Genomic DNA, 17910 nt, shown 5'->3' on the forward strand with positions numbered 1-17910 from the left:
TCCCACATGTTTTGAGTATCGACACCTTTCGAATCCCTCTAAACCTTCATCCATGGTGTCTCTAAAGGTCCGGCCGATCCTGTGTCCTAAACATGACTGCGTTCAATGCTGTGTGACTCCACTGATGGATCGCCTCAGTCTGGACCCACTCATAAATCCATGTTCAGTGGCATGTTCTTCTCCTGTCACCGTTACCCCTTGTGCCTGCTGTCATCCAGCTGTCTTATGTCTGCAGAGTTACAGTGCGCACCTGTCAGATACAATTTATGGCGAGCAATTTGTTGTGTACCATGGGAGTTACAATTTTTTTAGAACTCTTGTTTTGAAGCGTATTTGTTGCACATTAGACACTGATGTTTCTCTTGCAGCGTTTCTGGGCAAGAGTTTGCATAGAGTAGTTGGCCTCTGATGAGTTGTCATCAGCTTTGATTGATAGAATAAAAGGAAATGAATGCACAGCAATTAGATGTTTGTTCTGTGTTATTGTTGCACGTCTGCACCACTGCTGCTAGTGCTCCCAGCTAGGATTATCACCCCTAAGAGGGGGAAGCATTACAAAATGACAGCCTCTCATGTCGAACAAGTCAAGCTGATTCAGTGAATATTGAAGAGGTTCCCACCACATGTTCTCTTGCATGTTAAGGGAGCAGCGTTAACCTTGTTTTGATTTGCATCTCCTTAGCAATTAAGATAATATGTCGTAATTAGAATTTTAATGTACCGCTGTGAGATTTTTGATAATTGTACAGAATTCTCCGCGGTGATTTTCTCTTTGCCTGCCTGTCTTCACAGATGAATTCATGGCTGATTAGATCACTGCTCTAATCAGATTTGAGTTACACTGTAAGATATCTTCCCACATGTCTCTGTCTAGCTGAGCTGTTCAGTGTAATTGTGAAACAAGTGCCCCTCAATGTGACAACACATATGTTAGATGGCGAGTTTACAATTGTACGCTCCATAGCAAGTTTCCATAGCAAACAGCAAGTTGCTCCATAGCAAATAGAAGACTGGGGTGGAACTTGGGTAAGATGCTGGGCACTAGTTTTGTCTGCCAGTGCCATACAATTAAGTATTTTGGCCTAGTTAGTGGGATACAGTCCTTTTTTTTTTTTTTTTTTTCAAACACTTTTTTGATGTTGCTTGTTTTGGTCACAACCACTACGGGATGTTGACTTGCCTTTTTTTTCCATCTATCTAAAAAGATTTTTGAAAAAATGGATATTGGATGTTTGGTTTATTTTTCCCCAGCATTACACAAACAAATTGAGGGATTTCACCTGTATAAACCTATGTGTGTAATAGCCAAACTTGTATGCAGTGCATTGTCAGTTCCTATGCACTGATTAGTTGAATGTTGAAGGCTACAGTACAGAGCTCCTGCAGATAGGTCTACAGTTCTGTTGATCTGTAAGAGACTCCTTTTAGCATTATTTCTACAGTTGGAAAGAGATGTACATGCTTTATTTAGAGTAGATTGTGAATTGTATCCACCATGGTGGCACTGCCTATAACTAACTATCAGCAGAGTGAAAAATAGTGTGTTTTAGTAAATTGCTTGCAAGTCTCTTACCAGCCCACTCCAGACTCGCCCATTCAGCTGTTATTTGGTGTCGTTTCATCAGGTTAAAAGTGTCTTTTTAATACTGATGCCAAGGTTTTCCTGCCCAGATTGGTCAATGCACCCCAGGCTACAACACTGGGATCATTCCACATTATGCATGTTTGAGCAGTATACCTGGCCCAATGCATTAACCATGGTTGTCTGATTTTCATAGTGTTTTTCATAACAGTGCTGTTTCTTTGCTTGTTGTTTTCATTCAGCACGAGAAAGCAGCCAATATTCCCCTTGGCCTTTCACCACGACAGGACAAACCAGTCAATATTGGCAGGAGAATATTTTCTTGTCCCAAGTTGCTACAGCATCAATACTTCATGACGTTAACAGGGGCCGGGGTGAATGAGCAGAGATCTGCAAAGAAAAAATAAACCTGAGACCTCTTTGTGGTGCGAAATTGCCCACCACAAAGGAATTAATGACGGATCCTTCCAGCATAATTGTCTAATTATGCTGGGCAGATGGGGCACTGCTTTAACTAGGACACATTGTGCTACCTCTCCAGACTCTCCACAACAAAAGGCAAACCAGTGTGACAGCCTCTTCAGCAGCGAGTGGGAGGGAGAGCGAAAGAAAGAAAATAGAGAGAGTAGGGGAGAAGAGGGAAAAAAACTGGGTCTGTCACTGAGCCATTCCTCCACTCGATATGTTACCACAGAAACAAATGTATGGTGTAAACACTGCGTGGATCACAGCTCCTGGGAGGTGAATCACTGCAGTGTAATGAGGTTGGTTTACACGCTGCTTCTCAGCTTCCCACCCAGGCTAACTCAATACTTAAACCCTCTAATTAAAGAGAATCGGCCACTCGATAATTGATCACATTGGTTGCCTCGGCATACGCCGCCACTGTAAGCCTTCACACCGCTGTTTATTAGAGCTGTCTGCCTGCTTTGTCTCCTGGGGAGGAAGAGAGAAGGGAAATGTTAGAGGGGAGGGGCAGGTAGGGATGGAGGGGAGGGGGGTAACACATAAGAAATTAAATCTCTATTCCTGAAAGCTGTTGTTAAAGTGGCAGTGGATGGGGAAAAATATTATGTCAGTCCTTGTCTCACAATAGATCACATGGGTCATCCATGCACTTCTGGGGCACCGGACACTCACTAGTAATACTACCAGTCTGTCTGCTAGCATCGTTAAGTAATTAAAAGGGCATTAAGTAATCTATGACTTTTATTGACCTCTATCTGTGACCAGTAGGAATTGCAACAACAGATATACTATGTTTTTTTTGTGCTATGGGACAGAAAAATCTTACTTATTGCACCTTTTAATATGAACAATTATTACTATTTTACAGTCTGTTGATGGTGGAGAATATGTAAAAGACAAAACAAGAAAAATACTAAATTGTTGTTTAGATTTGGGTTTCCTTTCAATCTAAAAATATGATGTTTGGATGGGAGTCTTTGAGCAATGCGCACGTATGCATCTTTGAACGGTGTATGTGTGTGTCCTGTTTTTTTTGTGTTTTTTTTCGCCCCACCTAGCCCCTCTGTTGCATTTGCATCTGTAGAGATGTTACTTTGATTGACCGGCTTTATCTTGACCATCGAGGTCCAACAGGACACATGTGTTTTGAGGCAGACGGCCAGTCAGTGACAGGGCGGACTATTGAGCATCTAAGCAATTACCCCACGCCACGGGGAGCCTGTGCAAATCCATAAGTCGGAGTCCTGGGTTTCAAAATTGATTTATGGAACGCAAATTAATCATCTAGGCTGGAATTGGGACCAAGATTGAAGATGTTATGTGGATGAGAGGAGAGAGAGGAGGAAATGGGGTTACAGAGGGAATAAAACATAGCATGCATTTGCGGTAAATGGGGCTAGAGTAAATACGTAGAATACACCTGCAGAGCAGACAGAGTGGGTTATTGCAGACGGTCCTGAGCAGGTGTGGTGGAGTGGAGTAAGATGTACGACTACAGCCAATCCGTTGAGCTAATTTCTTCTGATAGGTTTTTGGCCCTTTGTTTGCTTGACTTTATTTCTCCACCATACCACAGTCGTCATAGATACAGCAGTACAGTATTGGGCTGCATAACTGTACCGACCTCAGCCACCAATTTAATCATTTGATGTCACTTAGTAATATATTATTCCCATTAATAATTACAGTTAAATATTTCTTCCATAATTTTATGCACACCATTATTACTTTATGAAAAGCCTACTAGGTAAGGAACTGCCTAAGAAAAATGTATGATGGTAAATTGCTATCATTAATATACCTAAGCCTTAATCATCAAAATGACTTATTGAGTGTATTCACCATTATTAGATTTGTTCTGTAAATCTGTGTTACATCTCATTTGCATTTATGGTCTTTTGAGCGGCCTGACCCCGACCCCAGGCGAATAATTATAGCTTTTCTAGGCTTGATGTTTTTGCACAGAATGATCTGATCAGTCTGTCATGTCTACATTGGCAACGACCCATTTGGCACCTCACCAAAGAGAAACATATTATTACAAAGTGGGTGTAACTTCCTTATGCCAATCACGAAGTGCTGGTTTGGCATTTCTGAATTCCTGTGGCTGGCAGCTGTTAGCGATTTCTCTGACAACCTTTTAAAGAAACCTGGTGGGGATTTCCCATCATTAACAATTAAACAAACCCTTCTCCTTGCGTGCGCGCACACACACATACACACACACACACACACACAGAGTGACTTTATGGCACACATAAAGAAGAGGATTTTAACTGCACCTTGCTTTCTGTCCTCCAAATACCTGCTGTATAAAGGCAGCTGTGTGACCTACTGTATACATTTCCCTTTGCTGAAAGAAGCTAGCATACCTGGCATATTCCTGTGACATTATCACACTAACACTCTTATTAATGCTGCCTATATCGGATGCCACAGCCATTAGTTTTGAGAATTGATTGATGCTGCGATGACGGAGGGGATCGACCTGATTTTTGTTGGTTTATACTATATAATATTGTAGGGGCACACAAAACTTGTCGGCCTCCTGCTTACTTTGTCTTGCTGCAGAGGGTACAAAGTGGAGTTAAGTTTATTGAACTTGGTATCCGACTGCACCCGTTGGTTTTGATTTCAAGGGTGTGAGCGAGACACACCACTTCCCCCTGGCACTGAGAAGATATCTGCGCTGTGTTATTGTAGCGATGACCTTGGTTCTTCTCTAAAAGCCTTCTGTCAGTGCAGATTCCTATAGGCACAGAGCCCCGTAGTGTTGACTGAAAACTCATTGAATCTGCTTAGCCAAAGCCAACAGGGCAGAGGGGCGCGGATGCTGCACTGAAATTGGTTTGCTTTTTCCTTTTTAAAAGTAAAGCGGGCTTCACCCAGAATGCCTCTCTCTAAACAGCCCCTGTGACCAGAATCGGCTCCCTGTGCTCCACTTTGGGGTTTTTGGTTTCACAGGAATTAAAATGTGTGTTTACACTGTGTGAAACAAATATATGAATTGGATTCAGATACTACACTGTATATATTTGGGTTATGAAAACCCTTCAGACAGTGATATCTGAGTATTCCAGTAAATATTCAATGTGGGCTGAGAGTTAGGTGAATCAGCCTTGGCCCGAGCTCATTTTTTTTAACGATTATTATGGGACTGTGATTTCAAGGAGAAAATGGACTGAATGGGATCGAATTCAGGTTTTTGGCAGAGGGAAGGGCTTGTTGGCACACAGAACAATATCTAAATAGAATTCACATTTTTCACTCAAGATAGATTTAACTGGAGTGCATTGTCCTCTTTTCTGGCTCAGCAACCTAGCTGTCTAGAAATGTGAAAGGCACAGCCGCAGAGTTTCAGCGTATTAACATTATTGGCACACAGGGTGTTATATCTGGCAAGGAGAATCCATTTTGAGAGATGTTTTGATATATGAAGTGCATCTGCCACAGACCTTAGTATTTCTCTTAACCTGCAAAGCGTTAAATAGGCCAGTAATATTTCCCCCTTTTTTCTTTTGGGTTTATAAAACACACAGGATACAGTACCAAATCATTAGCATGGATGGAATCCAGAGCCCTAATGGTAACCAGGCAGACTCAAGTGACATTGTTATTATAGCAATCCCCGGGAAAGTGAGGGGGGCTGAAAATTTATATTTGATTTATAGGGGAGCTTGAATTTATGTTCCAACTCTCAATAGGAACGCAAGTGATCTTTGCCCAGCTTCTCACAAGAGAGGGCCCCAGAGCATCTGGTCCTGGAAACATCTCCGTATCAAACGGAGTTCCTCCTAGCTCTCCTTCGCCCTGCTTAACCGCCAGGAATTTACACCTGTAGGGGATATAGCATTACTATGTCTATTGGACCGGATTCAAGTCCCAGCCTTGAGAAATTATCAAGTGATAATACTCGGTGAAATAAGCTGCTCTTTGTGGGAGATGTTGAGCAACAGGTCAGAAGGCGCACTTCATTTGTGTTGTGTAATGACTGAGCAGCTCTCGTATTTGCTATTAGTCTATTCATGAATGCAAAGATAGAACTAAGTCATTATTTACCTTGGTTTATTATGTATTAAACGCTATTTGATAGCCTGAGTGTCTGCTCTGTATGGCCAGCGGTATGGTGTAGATATAAACAACTTTTATTTGCTCAGCTCAAGTGCTGTTATTTATTATGAGTTCCTTCTCGAATAGCACATTGACGAGGGCAGAAATATACTGCTCACTGTCAGTCTCTCTCCATCTTGTGAGTGTGCTATTTAATCCTTGAAACATTGTATCCTCACGTTATTATCTGCTTGAAGTGATGATACGAATACCATTCTTTATGGTTTGGTAATAACTGCCTTATTTTTCATAGGGACGCAAAGCATTATTTATCACTGGCTGTGTTCATGGGGATTAATGATGCATAACTCTGTCGGAGTTGCCTGGCGTACGGCACCAGCTGAAGGAATCTGGAAGGTTATCAGAGCCATAAATCCCAAGTTTTTCACTGTTGTTTGTCACGATGCACTGCAGCAGCCAGTAGTTATGACTGTTCCGGCTTGTTCTCTCCCTCTCTGTAAGCCGTCAGAAAAATAACACAACTTGTTTAAGCTGCCAGTTGATAAGGTGGAATTTGATAGCGCAACCTCAAAGTTCAAAGCGAGCAACTGTTCTTAAATCTTCTTCTTATTACGTTGACTCCGTCTGCTTCCAGCTGGATGATGGGGTGTAGATAAGGAGTGCGCCGCACACTCTCTCCACCTCTGATGTTCGTTCTCGGCAATGAGAACATGAGCACAGTCTGTGCAGTCTTGCATTTTAACTGTGTTTTGTCAATTGCCTTCATCCAATTCCGTTATGTCTATAAACTGAAAATTAAATTAGGTGCGCAGACTGTTATACAAGTTCAATCTATACCCACCCAATAGCAGCAGCAGTAGTTCTTTCATCATGGCTTATTTTCTGGGTTTAATTTATTGAATAAATTGCCCCTTTAACTTGCCAAGCAGGAGGAAGCCATCCATGCATTGTCCATGATCCGGGCAGAGAGGAAGATTCAGTCTATTAGTGCAATGATAGGGCCTTTACTGCGGCGAGCTCACTGATTGAATGGCATCCTTCTCAAGGTCAGGCCGGAGTTAAGAGCTATTTTCTGCTTACCTGTGCAGCCAGCCGGCCACAGAATCTGCACACAAACTGCCTTTACACCAGCAGGCTTAGTAAGCGGAGAAGCTCATCGCTGATATTTCCAACTGGTAACATGAAGAGAAACCTCTTTGCCTGCAGAAAAGGACACAAAGGCATGAGTAATATGATAAGTGGGATCTCGCTACAGTGCGTGAAGACATTGGGAATGTTAGTTTCGATCTTTGCCAAGGGCCAAATCATATCCGCCCATTGTGGCCCCGTCAAGTAAAGCAGTGTGTTAAATGTGAATCGGTGCACAGCGAACGTGCCGACGGGGTCAGGGAGCAGTCTGGGAGCGCAGTTGTTTTGTCTGCTTGTTTCTGAAGAAGGTGAGATGTCTGCTGGTGTTGTCAGTCGAGCTTTCCTCGAAAACACAAGCATCTGGCTCAAATAATGCACCGTGAACACCATTGTCAGAATTTATGGCGGTCATGCTGTAGAGTTTAAGCTGCTTATGTTCAGAGACCTACATATGATCAAATCTTTGTTAAGTAATATAGGAGTGTGTTTGTGAGTCAACAGCAGCAATGGGAATACAGGCAGATTAGGATAATAGTGTCTGGAATGGATGCGTTTTGCCTGGACAGTCAGAAAGATCTTGATTATCATTTTGCAGATAGTAAATTATCTCCCACGATGCAGTCAGCCACTCATTAGAGCCCACTTCCTCGCAGCAGCTAATGTTTTGAAGTGAATTTTCCGCGCTGCCACATTGAATTTAGCCGGGCCTGACCTGTGCTAAGCCCTCAACCGGGGCTGTCATTTGGCGTATGTTCAAAAAAATCTCCTCCGTAACACGGCTCACCCGCGCTGTCACCGTATCCAGGGGGGGCGCTGCCACCTCCGCAAGATCAAAGCACCGTGCAAATCCACCGTGCCAGGGAGTTGGGGGAAGGTGGGCGAAACCGATTCACCTGTGCACGGGACGGCGGGGCCGACAGTGGGGCGCGAGCGCAGCTGCACTCCCACCAGCTGGAGCCCACGTACCACAGATAGGATTAGAGGCTTTAGCTGCAAAGGTCCCTCATCATCTCTCTGCCTGAGCCTTGTATGGCAACAACCCCCGCAAACACAAATGCCACTTTATGATCACTTAATAACACCCCCCCCCCCCCCCCCACTCCAGACACACACACACACACACACACACACACACACACACACACACAGAGTAAATCAGCTCATGTGTTTTTATAGTCCCTATTGTCTCTGCAAATAAATAGGAAAGCCCTGCTGTCTGGGACTCCCAGCCCATGAATCTGGTGTTGAGGCATTTTCTCTCCCCAGCCCCACCCCGACCCCCCCGATAGGTATCACTGTTAGGCCTGCCATTGTGAAGCGGCTTCCTAGTTCCGTATCGGAGCTCAGCCCCTCATGCCTGCCAGGTAAAACCGTCTGCCTCTATTGTGGCGATAGGGGAGTTTGGCTCTGACTGACTGAGACAACATCACCTTGTTTATCCTGTAAATAATTCACCCCTCCCGGGCAACAGAAACCAAATCAAGGTTGTGTGTTTAACAAGGGAGGCAAGGAATGAAAAGGGAGCGCAAAAAAAAAAAAAAAAAAATCAGGTGTTTCCTTTTTAGATAAACTTGGCGCCTGGAGACAGCGACACATCCCTTATTCCTATGCAGCGCGAAGATGCTGCAGCGAGATGTGTTGGGAAGGCGGGGGGGTGCGGGGGGGGGTGGGGGGTGGGCGGGGGTTATTTCGTGCGCTCGCTGAACTTGCCCTTTGATAGCTCTGTGAAGAGGGTGCTGAGATACTGTCGGGGACATTCTTGTCGTGTTTAACATCAGAACCTATGGAGTGTGTCGACGCGTCATCCGGTTTGATGCTTATCATCGGAGGTCTGCTCCTGGGAGCTGTCACCCCGCCGCCCGCCACCCTGTCTGTGACACACACACACACATGTGTACGCGGACACAGAAGCTATCGGGTATTTGCCGTGGCGCTTGTGTTGTCTAGCGTCACTCCTGTGGGGTAGTGTGCCAGTGTCTTGTAGACCCAGACTATTTATTTCCCATTCACTGTCCTGGAGCATCCCCCTCCAGAGTTTGTTGTCAGATTTAAAACATGGCTAATAACATGTAGACATGATCATTAGAGCATCAGTCGCCTTGATACTGTCCTGCAGCCGGAGCCTAAAGGTGCATGGCAACTGTGAAACGATCATAAGAGCAGACTTCAGCGATGATATATATGCCTCCCCAGTGTGTCGGTGTGTCAGCGAGGGATGAGCCAGGCAATGATCAGCAGGCAATGAGGATCAAGTTTTTGAAGATTATATTTGGTTGGATTCCCATCGGGCTACATGCTATGCTTTCTCTTTGAGTGTTGATTGCAGAGAGGAGAATGTGGTTGACTGATCTGAAAGGAAATTACTGGGGAGAGAGCTTATCCATGCCTTTGACTGATAATCAGCTCATTATCGTGTTGATCATTTACAGCTCTCTCTCTCTCTCTATTCTTTTAGCTGTGTCACTGAAGCAGAGCACAGAGACTGTTAATGGCTTGGCAGGGAGCCACAGTGGTGAGCAGAGTTAAAACAACCTTGCTAGCCCTGGCTAGCCTCCACTCTCTCGCACAGCAACACATCACTCCACTCCAGGTCCCCACCCCACTTATCAAACCTCCCAGGGAAGAAAAAAAAAAACCTAAAAAAAAACAACAACAACAGCAACAACAACATATGCAACCCCAACGCGAGCAGTGCCCTAGCACCCCAACACGGCTAACTGTGCATGAAATTGAACTGATAGGAGTTATTGACCAGAAGGCTCAGGCCCCTAAGAGGACGAGGAGGAGGGGGGGAGAAAGCCTTGTGTGTTACCTGATTGAGTGAAAAATCCTCGGCCGGTTGCTTTGATGCCTGGCACTTTACAGGAAAGAGTGATTTAATGGAAGCTGCCAGACCTCATCAATGTCAGCGCGCTTGGTGGGGGCCCCTTCGCCCCGCCGTACTTTATATAAAAGCGCTTGCCATGACAGGTCCTGATAGACAGATGTTTGCTAGTTGTTTTAACTGCATAGTAAAAGAAACACGGGTATTACCCCGCCACCTCTGGCTCTGAGGACAGGCTATGGACTGAGATGAGAGCAGAGTCGACTGTTGCCGGCCACCCCAGAGCGCAGCACCCTCACCCTCCGCTATTTTAGGCCTCTATAAATAGCCCCATTGAATTTTTGCCGGGGTTGATAAGCCTATAATTAATGTGGCCATCATTAGGCACGGACATGTTCTTCTCTAGAGGACCCCGCTGGTGAGGTGAAGCGAGGAGAATGGAGACTTCTCTGTCCTTGTTTTTAAGGATGTACTGCAGCGAACTAAGCGGCGCGAGAGGGCCGCGCAGGCTAACCGTGGGTGGAAATGGGAGTGACGGCCGGCTCGCAGCGAGGTGGAGAAGGCGCCGCTTTGTTGCGGAGCTGCAGGATAACACGCAGCATCATCTATCAACTCCCCCCAAAGCCCATTGTGCGGCGTCGTCAGTAGATCTGAATTGCATTGGAATTGCATCATTAATAGTGCAGAAATGATTCCCAGCAACTCTGGGAGAATACATTGACCCCTGAGGGAGACTAGAAACAAGACAATGTTTTTACAGGAGGAATATCTAACTAGAGGTCCCATTACCACTTCATCAATATACAGCAGCGAGCGAGCGAGCGAGAGGAGGGAGGGAGGGTGGGAGAGTGAGAGAGCAAAAACGAAGAGGGAATGTAATAGCTTATAGTGTTAATGGCGGTCTGAGCGCTCAAGTCCCAAACATTCAGCCGCCTCATCTCATCCGGGCTGTGTAATTGCCCTCCTGGAAGCTGCCACGCGAAGCGGCTGCCTCCGTAGTGAAGAGTGGCAGCTGTTGGATGTTGAGGAGCAGGCCTGGGTCAACTCCCCAAGTGGGGCTCCTTGCAACCATGAGATGTCATAATTAATAGCTATCTGGGGGCCCTAGGGCTGGAGTTTGGGGGGGGGGGGGGGGGGGGAGAATGAATGGGTGAGATTATTTGGGTAAATGGAAGCCAAACAGAAAGAGACGCCAGACGTATTCTCCACTTAACATAATGTATACTTATCATCACTTTGCCTTTAGCTAGTAAGCCCCTGCGCCGTCCTACCCCCCGCTTTTCAGGGATATTTTTCTCACTGTTTGTATTAGGTTTCCCTTCCACGTCTACCCGCACCTAGAGATATGTCGCTGTGGTGTATCATGGGAACTTATTAATCTTTGGGGACCGGCGTTCTCCCTAGTTAAGTAAATATACATGAGCTGCTGTGCAAGATACAAGCTTCCAGCACCTTCAGAAAAATCTGTTATTTCAGCTTCTCTTTCTCGCTATCCCTCTCTCGCCTTTGTGTGTGCGTGTGTCTCTCTCTCTCTCTCTCTCTCTCTCTCTCTCTCCGTCTCTCGCTCTCTCTCTAACATGCCGCCTGGGGCCAAATCTCTCTCTGTCTCATCTGCTGCTTAATTTCACTGGAGCGGCCCTCAGTAATGAAGCGCCTTGATGTACATTTGCCAATTTCTGCCTCTGCCACTGCGGTATAATTGGGATGTGACTAAGCATGAATACCCAGCGCAGGGTTGGTTGACCTCTCAGCGACCCCGCGGATAGCGCTTTTGTCATAATGGAGGTATTATCTCTCATAATCTGGGAATGGAGAGGGATTGTCTGCAGGGTGCCAGGGATGGAAATGAATTGATCTAACTCCCCACTCCTGTGCAGCACCGGAAAGAAAGGAAGAGAAAAAAAAAAACGGCATACATTTTTACATGCTTGTAATGAAGACAATTTCTTCATATCTATTGCTGCTTTGTGTTTATTGGTGTAGGAGAGGAGCTTCTGGCAAAAGCTGGGGTGGGTTGGGGGGTTGGAGTGTTGATGCTGTGGCACTAGAGAGGATTGCTCTGTGTGTATTTGTGTGTGTGTGTGTGTGTGTGTGTGTGTGTGTGTGTCAGCCTTTTCCCTGCGTGGGTGCACTGTGTACTCATGCACATGTTAGTGTGTATGTGTGTCTGTTAATGACCCTGTAAAATGACAAGCTGAGCTGGCAGTGAGAGCACAGCCGACGGTCAGAGAGAGAGAGAGGGAGAGGGAGAGGGAGAGCGGAGGTGGAACGGGGGGGCGGTGGGAGGGTGTGGGGGGTATGGTTGGGGGGGGTTGGTTGCACTGTGATTCACCATGCTGTCATCAGGGGGACGGGCCCCTGAGTGGCCCTCTCTATTCCCACCTGAGAGGCCTGCAAATGGAGGGGCCGCGCTGTCATTATTTACAGCCCGCAGCTCCTAACCTTGGATTCGGAGCTCATCACGGCTAAGGGAAAATCAGATTGGACTTGACGTGTACCCGAGCCAGTGACCTTGATAAGTGTGAGGTGCCTGCAGCAGGAGGTTGGGGAAGAAGAGCTCGCTTCTGTCGGCTTTCACTGTGGATTTGTGTGTGCGCCCGTGTACGTGTGTGTGTGTGTGTGTGTGTTTGTGTATTTCAGCAAGGTGGGGAGGTGGGGGGCATGGCTGAATGAATGAACCATGACTTAAGATGGCACATGGTAGGCCCGCTCGTGGTCCCAGACGCAGCAGTCATATCTGGCATTATTACTGTTCATTTTGTTTGTACCTCGTAAAAAGCCACAAAAACCCACCTGATCGGCCATCTTTGTAATTGGCACCCTTGGTCTGCAAACACACTTGAGCCTTGCTTAAAGTAATGAATTCTTTCCAGAGTGATTTTTTTTTTCCACCATCTGAACTAGTTACCTGGAGAGTTGGGGGAGCACAAAATAACAGTGGAGAGTATCTCAGGACGGGTGATGAAAATGCATTTTTCTTCCCCTACCGAGATGCTATTTTGTTGTGTGAAATGATTAATTTCACACATATACAGGTCATCCCTGAAAGCAGCAACATCTCATTCACAAGGGGCCCCCGTCAGCAACAAAACAGGAGGCTGCAATAAAATGAGCAAACATAGCAGCGCGTACGTCAATAAATCTTTGGAGGTTAAACCTGAGTGCGGGAGAATTTGAGCAGTCCCTCTCATCAGCCCAGGTAAAAGTCACTGAGTACATCAGGGCTGTCAAGAACAAGAAATAGCCGACGACCAGTCAGGGAGTGTCCTGCGGTAGCAGGTACACACGCTCTTACAGAGTGCCTGTGTTTGCATAAGTAGGATGGAGCCTTGAATTATGGGGTTTGTGTAAATAAAGAGATGGGACTGTTTTTAGCACACAGGGAGGAAGGAGTGCTTGGGCAAGAATAGTGTCTCTGTGTGGAGTGGGATTGGTCTTGGGTTGTTTATGACAGCTCGCAGCCTTCATATATCACAAGCAGTGTGTTTGCTGTGAAGCTACAGTTTGTGTGCCATCTGCCTTAGCTGAACTTGACCGCTCAAACAGTCTTTTATTTTGTAAACTGAGCTCACTGTAACAGCTGTTTTTTTTTTCCCTTTCCGCCCCTTCATAGTGGATGATCCAGAAACCCCACAAGGTGGCCACCTTCTTCGGCTGCATCGGTACGGACCACTTCGGGGAGATCCTAAAGAAGAAGGCTGAGGAGGCCCATGTCGACGCCCACTACTACGAACAAAGTGAGGAGCCGACTGGTACCTGTGCAGCCTGCATCACCGGGGACAATAGGTCAGCCACCCTCCAATCACCTCTGACCAGGAAGTGACCCTCTAACTCAGATTCGAAAGAGTAATTTCAGTTCATTTTACGTCCGTGGGCAGACAATTGACTCCTTGGGGCTGGAAGTCATAACAGGGAATCATAGCTGGGCTCACACATCAAAAGGAAAAGAACAGCTTGAGTGTGTTTTTCCAGGCCCCCACTCAGTCTCTGCCGCCCCAGTGGGTTGTCATCCATCTATAGGCTGACACTAGCAATGTGTTAGAGATGGCTGGGCTATCCCGGCTCTCACCTGTCAGCTTGCTCTGTTGTAAAAGGGGCTTTAGCGTCTCTGGCAACTCTCTGATGCTAGCATCATCATCAGCGCATCTGAGACAGCAGAGGTCATAGCCTGCTACCCCTCAACCCTCCCCAACCCGCCACCCCCCCAACACACACACACACACAAACAAAATCACTAGCAGTGAGGGCTCCAGTGCATGATAGACCAGGTGTGGATCAATAACCTCCTTCACTAAACACTCGCCTTCTCTCCAGCCCTTCATCCACTGCTACTGGAGGTGTCAGTCAGTCAGCGGCTGGACCCCGACCGCCCCGGGAGCCGGCCCCACTGAATGGTCTTAGCGGGCTTGTTTGATGTGGGCTCTGACACCTGAAAAGGTCAGGTGCCGTGCTCCGGGAGAGGAGCTCTGTAATATTTCTTACAGGTGTTTAACAGACAGCTCGGGAGGCCGGGGGAAAGGTCGCCAGCAGGGCCAGATTGGGTGGGTGATGGCTTTGAAGGATTGGGAGCCAGTGTGTCACGGCCCCCAGGCTTTGATTAGTGCTAGTCTTCAAAAAAACATCTACCCCGCACACTCACCCCACCGCCCCCACTCAAATGTGACTATTCCAGTTCCAACCTTTGAAGATGCGTTGGGTATTTTCTTATTTAGCTCACTGTATACACATAAGTAAATAACAGTTTTTGTTGATTTCTTAGAGGCTTAATCTACGTATTGCCCTGAAAGTTCCCCAGTCACTCCTGTAATATGTTGCCTAATGTGACTGTGGAATGACTCTCAAATGTTGGATCATATCATTAGGTCTAGCTGTTATTTGGGAGCTCTGTGCAGCGCTCATGTCTATTGGACTTACCGGGTAATGACGCTCATTTTACCTGTCGTGGTTGCGCCGACCTCCCAGTCCATTACTGGAACTCGGGGTCAAGCGCGGTCCCAATCCTGCTGTCATATCGCAGCCGTCGTCATCGGGCCCCGATCTGCCTAGCACACCGCCCGCCCTTGACGCTAACCACGGCGAACAGCTTTTCTCAGCTGGGCCATGTGAGAATGGACCGCCTCCTGTACCAGCACCCTCCTGTCATATGGTAGCCTAACTGTTTCCCCTAAGTAGCGATGATGGTTGCACTCATTTTGATGGCCGCTCATAAAGAGACAGCACACAAGGACTAGCTAATGAGCTATGTTAAGATAATGCCACCTGCTTCACTCTCCCATTCCCTCCCCTCCCCGTACTTGACTCAAGTGTTCATTTAGTAATGCATTTGTGTTGTTTTTTTCCACCTTCGTTAATAATGGACCACTTTTTGAGGCGATACGATAATGTGAATAATTTGTAGGTGGCTCAGTGTTGGCCTTGAAAAATCTCTCTGCCTATGTTAATCTCACCCTTTTTTGCTGTTTGAGATAACCAATTTAAAAAAAGGAGAACAAAGAGAGCTAGATGACTTTATTTCACCTTGGTCCAGACATTCTAAGAAACCATTATCATCCTTTTATATCGTGAAAGAACAAAGGAAAGTCTGGGGCCCGAGTGTTTTTAGGGATGTTTTTGAGACAAAATTAAGATGGATGATAAGCGAGGCAGAAGATTTATGGGGTCTGTCTCGGCAGGTCCCTTGTTGCTAACCTGGCAGCGGCAAACTGCTACAAAAAGGAAAAACACCTGGACTTGGACAGCAACTGGGAGCTGGTGGAGAAAGCCAAGGTCTATTATATTGCGGTAAGTGAGACCCTCTACATTCAAATGACTGTTCCCCAACTCTATTGCCAGAAGAGGACAAAATGTTAAGAGGCTTTATTCAGGAAATGCCTCAGCGCGCCTTCTGCACTGTCAATATAGCCATTCATCCTTTGTCAAGTGAAATGAGCTATGTTACCTATTGAGACAATGCAGCGCCATTCTCCCTATTTTCCCCTTGTCTTTGTGTACGAAGCTGTACCACAGTGTGAAATTGTTATACATGTAATGCATTCATTCATTTCTTTTAACACGCAGACAAGCCAACAGGTGCTGTGAAAGTGTGAAAATTGATTATACAAGTTCATACCCCTTACCCCCTTTCCACAAAATCTTCCCCTTACAGACAAAACACACACACATAGACTGAGGAGGACAGATGCACACATACACACACACAGACACCCATACCCCAACACTCAAGCTGCACCGCTGAGGTAATGTCTTCACTTACTGCTTCTGGGGTAGAATGGCCAGCTATGCTCATGTTTCACTGTTAGGGATTACATTTAATTCTGGCGGATCAACCTTTTCTCTGATCTCAAGTCAAGATGATAGCCCTGAAATTGCACTGCATTCCATGTCTTTAAGCAGTTCATTATCAACATAAATCAATATTATAGCCTAGCCATCATTTTCCCCCCTGGCACATTGTCCCACTCCCAAGTGCAACTCGCAATGCTCCCACCATTGCTGATGAGCCCCTCTTAACTTGAGAGTAGCGTAGCACAATGACGGAGGTTTCGTAATTAGCCGCCCGGTCACAGAAACAAACAGCAAAAAGCCCTCAGTGCTTGTGCCAGAAAGCAGATCAGTCCGTCCTCTGGAGTTTGTGTGGTCTCATTTTTAGCCTCTGCTTCGCATTAGCAAACACGGCACATCCTCTGCAAATTGGCAGTTGGGTTTTGCCCACATCCGACAGTCTTATGCGAGGGGAAAAGCTTCCGTGGGATTGGGGGATAGAAGGGCCACAATTGGGTGTTTGTCAGTGCTTGGAATCTCAACACAGTGTTCAGCATCCCTCCTGGGCCTCTTTGTCAAAACAGGGGGATCATTCGCTTTATTAGAGTCCCATTCGCACTTCTAAAGTACTTAGCCAGATACACTGCCACAGCTATTCCCACTTAATACTGTGTGGCGTGTCTAGACCAGCGTTCACTAAGGCCTCCTCTCTCCATTAACCTTGTCGAGAGCACTCAGATGTATTTACCCAATTTACAGCCAGATTGTAGATTCTCTCCCTCTCTCTCTCTCTCGCTGTACCAACCTCTCTCTGCTGTGTATTAATGTGCTTTGTTGATTTTCATTAAACCACTCTTCGGTGGTATACGCGGTCTTGTACACTCTAATCTGTAAATTAAATTACCGAGCTGTGCGCATGTGTCTGTGTGTATGTTTGCATGTATTTATTTGCATGTGCATGTGTGTGGGTGTGCGTGTGTGTGTGTGTGTGTGTGTGTGTGTGTGTGTGTGTGTTAAAGAGGTGATTGATGATTCTTGGCAGAGGCTCTCAAGGTGCCTGCTACTATGTGGTGTGATTGGATGAAAACAGAATTATTAGAGGGCTCTCGCAGCCAGTCTGGCTCATCCAGCAGCAGCAGCAGCAGCAGGGCTGGTGGCAGACGCAGAGCAGGGAGGCAGCACTGCCATTTCTCACAAAGAGAGAGAATGTTGAACTCCTGCCAAATGTTTGGTGGCAGGCTGTTGCTAGGAAATCTGGGTCCTTAGGCAAATCATTGCACAAAGACCAATAACAAAGGCGTGAGGGGGAAGAAGGGATGGCTAAACGCATGGAAGGCAGTGGATGTCTTTTTTTTCGTTGAATACCAACGCTGCTGCAGTGATGTTTACAGTTATTTTTTCCCAAGCAGCGCGAACATCAGAAATGGAGGGTGATGTATTGTGTGAAGGGGAGATGAGTGACTCTAATTGGTGGGGGTGATGTGTGTGTGCTGGCCCAGTTAGCCTCTTCTCCCCCCACCTTCCCTTTACTCCCTCTATCCTTCCATCCCCATCCCCCCTCGGCCTCTGTGGACAT

General features: G+C 46.4%; 1 protein-coding gene across 2 annotated transcripts in view; it reads left to right on the top strand.

Annotated features, from left to right (window-relative positions):
- The window catches only part of adkb (adenosine kinase b), an 83243-nt gene that overhangs the window by 22806 nt on the left and 42527 nt on the right, over positions 1-17910 (top strand). For both annotated transcript variants that reach the window (XM_071907713.2, XM_071907715.2), the window contains exons 5-6: positions 13687-13859; positions 15746-15854. In XM_071907713.2, the coding sequence (XP_071763814.1) occupies positions 13687-13859; positions 15746-15854 (282 nt within the window). The remainder of the gene's footprint in view (positions 1-13686; positions 13860-15745; positions 15855-17910) is intronic.

This window comes from Centroberyx gerrardi, chromosome 20, assembly GCF_048128805.1.
Source record: "Centroberyx gerrardi isolate f3 chromosome 20, fCenGer3.hap1.cur.20231027, whole genome shotgun sequence".
Classification (NCBI taxonomy): Eukaryota; Metazoa; Chordata; class Actinopteri; order Beryciformes; family Berycidae; genus Centroberyx; species Centroberyx gerrardi.